Source organism: Phalaenopsis equestris, unplaced genomic scaffold (genome assembly GCF_001263595.1).
Source record: "Phalaenopsis equestris unplaced genomic scaffold, ASM126359v1 Scaffold228329, whole genome shotgun sequence".
Lineage (NCBI taxonomy): Eukaryota > Viridiplantae > Streptophyta > Magnoliopsida > Asparagales > Orchidaceae > Phalaenopsis > Phalaenopsis equestris.
The window spans coordinates 483-4,546 of record NW_018246307.1 but is presented as its reverse complement, the minus strand read 5'-3'; the positions used below and the strand labels follow the sequence as shown (position 1 = coordinate 4,546).

General features: G+C 37.1%; 1 protein-coding gene across 1 annotated transcript; it reads left to right on the top strand.

The window, feature by feature from the left end:
• The first annotated feature begins 2,625 nt into the window (after nucleotides 1–2,625).
• Nucleotides 2,626–3,099, top strand: LOC110037974 (RNA demethylase ALKBH5-like). The gene has a single exon (XM_020742727.1). It carries the CDS (start codon nucleotides 2,626–2,628, stop codon nucleotides 3,097–3,099), a length of 474 nt encoding a protein of 157 aa, XP_020598386.1.
• Nucleotides 3,100–4,064: the final 965 nt, after the last annotated feature.

Sequence of the window (4,064 nt, the reverse complement as noted above, 5' to 3'; positions counted from 1 at the left end):
CTTGCATTGACCTCAAAAATTTACACAAGCTTAAGAAAGAAGAAGGGATGATGATTTCAGTTGCTGGAATTAATGAAGATTAGCGTAAGCCATTGATAGAATATTTACAAAATGGAAAGCTGCCAGAAGAAAATTCTAAAGCATATCACATCATGAGAAGAGCTATCTCATATGCTCTAGTGAGAGATGTCCTCTACAGAAGATCATTCAATCAGATGTGGCTGAGATGTCTAAGCAGTGTCGAAACACAAAATATCATTAAAGAAGTATATTCCAGATTGTGCGGAGCTCACCAGTCAAGGCCAAAAATGAAAATGAAGATTAAAAGACTCTGATATTATTGGTCAGCAATTATATTCGATTGTATGGATACAACTGGAAGGTGTCACCTTTGTCAAGTGTATGGAGTGGTTTTACACCAACCTCCGAATGTGCTGCATACAATCATTGCCTCGTGGCCATTTGAGTGTTGGGGCACAAACATAATAGATCTAATAGACCCTCCATCCTCTAAGGGACACAGGTTTATTCTTGTCACTACAGATTACTTCTCAAAGTAGGCAGAAGCAGTGTCGTTACAAGAGGTTACAACACAACATGATCTCTAATTTTTTAAGAGTCAGATTGTCTACCATTTTGATGTACCACGCAAAGTTATTATAGATAATGGAACAGCCTTCAAGAACACAAAGATCAACAACTTAGTCAAGCGACATAAGAAAGATAGAAGATACTCTACAATTTACTATCTCAGAGCAAATAGCCTGGCCGAGACCATCAACAAGATGCTCGTGCAAATTTTAAAGAAAACATTGGATGAGAACAATATAGGTTGGCATGATAAACTATTAGATTCTCTATGGGCCTACTAGACAATGTTCATAATTCCCACTCAATGTACACCCTACGCACTTATGTACGGGTCTGAGTTAGTACTACCGCTAGATGTCTAGACACTGTCTCTCAGATTTGTCGTCGCCAGTTAGATTACAACATAATAAAGTGCAAATCTCAGACTTAAAGAATTGGAAATACTTGAGGGAAAATTGGTGCAGGCTCATGACAAATTGGTCTGCCTGAGAACATTCAAAGTTGGTGACCTCGTCTTTGTTCCCAAAAAGCCTATTCTTGCACACCACAAAATAGGTGAAAAATTTGAACCAACTTGGGAGGGATCATTTGTCATAGAAGAAGTTTACTCATGAGGATCTTACCAGCTGGTGGATTTTCGGGACAAAGGACCCTGTTGTCAGTTAATGGCTGATATTTGAGGTTATAACACACAACATGACATTGATTTGAAGATACAATGATTTGGCAAAGCGTCTGTGACTGGGTCAAAAATTTTGTAATACAATTAACCTCAATAAAATGAAATTTTTTAATTTGCTCAATTTAATTTCCTCCTCTTTTTTTTTATTTTTTAAATCTCATTAAATTAATTTAAATTGAATAAATAAAATTTGCACCTGTATAAGTTGAAATTTTTTTAATTAATAATTTATTGTTGTTCTTGTTCGTGCTAAAATTTAGCGCACTGATGTTTTTCTGTCATCTATAGAAAAATGTCGGCATGAAAGCTGATTTTTGCTTTTAGAGACGGCTTGAATCTCGCATTAAATAAGGAAAGGGCATCCCAGGGCAGCCCAGGGCAGCACAATAGACTTTGACTTGGACTTCGGTCAGGTCAACATGGACTGCGAGGGTCCCCTTATGGACGTGTTACCATCACTGCTAAGAATTGGTACCAAAGATGATTTCTTGATGAAGAGGAAGAAAACAACAATACCACAAGATCCAATGGAAGGAACCAGTCGTCTACCATCCATGAAAACTGCACCAACGGGGAATTTAGTCAGTGCTGATGAAAAAAGAGTGCCAGATGCACCACTCAAAGAACGCAACATCATAATGCCAACCACTACAAGCATAGAGCTTTCTTATGTCAGGAGAAAAAAAACATGAAAAAAGCAGAAGATACACTCACCCCAATTTTGAAGGAAAAGATTTATGACCCATGCATGAGGGAGACTTCTACTAGTCTGCCTGCTACATAGGATGAGTCTGAGTTTGTTGCGGAGCAGACACAATAAAAAATTCCAGATGAACTTTGCAAAGGCTGCACGATGTGCAATGTTGAAATTCCAACACAAGCATTGATAGGAGGAGCATTTGTGGAGTGCCCGAGATGCAATGTCCTCCACTTGGATCTCTACAGTTCGTTTGAAGAATATAGAGCCTCTAACACAGGGTCCCAGGAGACAGTGCACTCAGATACTGAATCATATATTCCACTGCATACGGAGAGGAGTCAAACATGGTTTTCCATGGATATTGAAATGAGGGAACTTCCTCGATGACCACAAAGGATTCCTACAGTAGAACTAAAAAGAATGAATAGAGTCAAGAAGAGAGAATTTAAATTCTATGAAAAATCCAAGGGAAATTTGTCAACATCTTGGAAGGTCTAGAACTATATATAGGATTTTTCTTCGAAAATGATGAAATAAGGATTCTTGATTGCATATTCGACTAAAGGGGCCGAGGTCGAGCCGGTCTGTTCATGAGGAAGACTTATTCAGAGTCGCAAAAATGGATGCACGAAAAAGGTAGGATAACCATTCAATGTGGTTGCTGCCACAACTTTGTCTAAGATACGAGGTGGATCCTCTGCCTTCTGAGATAAAAAGAATGATTAAAAGGATGGTTAGGTTGAGCATACTACTGACAGACTGCATTCCTAATAGCTGCATAATCAACATTTATGATGAAGGAGACTGTATTCCTCCGCACATAGATCACCATGAATATGTAATGCCCTTCTGCACGGTGACCTTCATGAGCCGAAGTAACATTTTGTTTGGAAAAGAAATCGATGTTATTGGCCCTGGGGAATTCAAAAGATCCATCAAGATTCCACTACCAGTGGGTTTAATACTAACTCTAAAAAGAAACAAAGCAGATCTTACCAAGAACTGCATTCCGGGAGTACGACACCGTAGAGTTTCTGTGACATTCAAAAGAATGGATGATAGTAAAGTGCCGCATGGGTTCCGTCCAGACCCAGAATTGGAAGAGCTGCACCCATACAATCGATGAGATGGTTGCACCTCTAAGTACACGTGAAACAAATTCTTGTCATGGATCATGGCTTAGTCGCTCAGCTTGATCATGAGCTCGCCATATATGACAGATTGACAGTTTTTGTCACTTTCTGTATTGCGCCAGAGTAGAAAATATGATATTTACTCAGCATAAGATGTTTGAAATATATTCAACCTGTTATCTTTTGATGCTTCAGCATGTATTCAGTTTGTAACGCATACTTGAAGCAGTTTAATGAAATTTCTTCTAGATTTTGATGAATTTGTTAAATTTCTCTTTTGTACCTTTGATAAAAGGCTACAGAACTATACATTGGTTCTAAATTATAACAAACAAAGAAAAATACAACAATAATTTGATAATGAAATTTAAATAAAGCTTTTAAAAGTAAATCAACCAACTAAAACTAAATTTTGGAAAATATATTTTGATAATTAAATGTGATAAAGACAACAAGAAAAGAAAATGATAAATATGATGATTTGCTTCTCTCGAGTTTGAGGTTTCTCCCTCCCCGCTTTCGCAGCACGAATTTCTTTGTCTACACGAATTTGTCAGAACCTTCATGAAACCTCAACAATCTGAAATCTCTATATCTTCATGAAATGTCAACATTCTGAAATCTCTATATCTTCATGAAATCTTCCGAAATCTTTATATCTTCACAAAATATTAACATTCCAAAATATCTGATCTTCACAAAATCTCAACATTTCAACATTTCAAAATTTCTATATCTTCATGAAATCTCAAAATTTTGAAATCTCTATATCTTCACGAAATCTCGGTAATTTAAGAACTCGGGCTCAGTACCTAAATTTGGATTCCCAAAATATTTTAGAGGTTAAGGATGCAACATCTCATACCGCGTTGCTTTAGGAGCCCTCCCTACCGCAACCTTTAGAATGAAATTTCAGGGTTGCTATAAGTTCATCTAATTCTTTTAAATTCCCTATATT